Below are 1,209 nucleotides of genomic sequence, written 5' to 3' on the forward strand. Positions count from 1 at the left end.
CTCCTCCCGCGCGCGGCCCGTCTCCCCCTGCCGCTCCCTCTGCGAGGTGGTGCGTGACTCCTGCGCCCCGGTCATGGAGTCCTACGGCTTCCCCTGGCCCGAGATGCTGCACTGCAGCAAGTTCCCCTCCGACCACGAACTCTGCATCGCCGTCCAGTTTGGGAACAGCAAGGCCACCCCGCCACCAGGTAAGCGAGGGCACAGCAGCGGGATGGGGACACACGCAGGGCACCTGCCAGCAGCCTCTCCCCGTGCAGCCAGGGGCCTGCATGCAGGGTCCTGCTAGGGAGCCCCTGCACCCCCACCTCTGCACCCCTGAAGTAGGGCCCGGGGTGCTGGAGCTGACCAAGGACCCCCTGCCTGCAGCAGGGCATCAATGCACAGAGTACCCGCAGCATCATCTGCTGTGGCTGGGCACCCCTTGCTGTCCCAGGAGCCAGGCACCCAGCTGCCTGCACAGAGCTGCCCAGGGCAGGGCATAACAGCCACAGGAGCAGTGCTGGGGTGAATGTGGAACAAGATGGAAGCTACTGGGGGACCTGTGGCAGAGTTGTGTGCCTTGCCTCCCACTAGGTCCCATTCCAGCAGCAAAGAGCATCCTGTACCTGTGGGTATTGACAAAGTGTGGCTGTCCCCTCAGGCAGGGAGAGACAGCACCCAAAAAGCAGCCCAGAGTCGGGATCAGAGCTGTGACATCCTTCAGGCTGGGACCACTCTCACTGCTGCTGCTGTGCCCCAAAGCATCAACAGCTGGACAAGGGGGGGTCCCCATACCCCATCCCTCCTGAAGGGGGTGCTGGGAGAGGCTGCTGGGGCTCTCCCAGCCCCGTGGTGCTGTGCTGGGTGACAGGCATCAGCAGCAGGGAGCTGTGACAGTTGCTGGTCTCTCACCACAGTGTCCAAGATCTGCACCCAGTGCGAGATGGAGCACAAGGCAGATGGCATGATGGAGCAGATGTGCTCCAGTGACTTTGGTGAGTGTTGGAGTCCCCTTCGCGGTCCCCCCTGGGCAAGGGGCTGCCCTTGCCCAGCTCTGACAGCCCAGGCAGCTGTTGTCCAGAGGGCACAGTTTTTCAGGCACAGCCCCATGGGAGACACCCCCCCTAAGCCATTCCCTTGGACCCTGTGTGCATGGGATGGATGCACCACAGGAGAAGACAGCGGTGGGGGAATAGGCAGAATGGAACATTTGGGAGGGTCACTAGGGGC

General features: G+C 63.3%; 1 protein-coding gene across 1 annotated transcript in view; it reads left to right on the forward strand.

Annotated features, from left to right (window-relative positions):
* Positions 1–16: 16 nt before the first annotated feature.
* The window catches only part of SFRP5 (secreted frizzled-related protein 5), a gene marked incomplete at its 5' end in the record, with an annotated part of 1,729 nt that continues 536 nt past the window's right edge, over positions 17–1,209 (forward strand). The window contains 2 exons of the mRNA XM_010000142.1: positions 17–188; positions 897–974. Coding sequence (XP_009998444.1) covers positions 17–188; positions 897–974 — 250 coding nt within the window. The remainder of the gene's footprint in view (positions 189–896; positions 975–1,209) is intronic.

This window comes from Chaetura pelagica, unplaced genomic scaffold, assembly GCF_000747805.2.
Source record: "Chaetura pelagica isolate M959 unplaced genomic scaffold, ChaPel_1.0 scaffold436, whole genome shotgun sequence".
Classification (NCBI taxonomy): Eukaryota; Metazoa; Chordata; class Aves; order Apodiformes; family Apodidae; genus Chaetura; species Chaetura pelagica.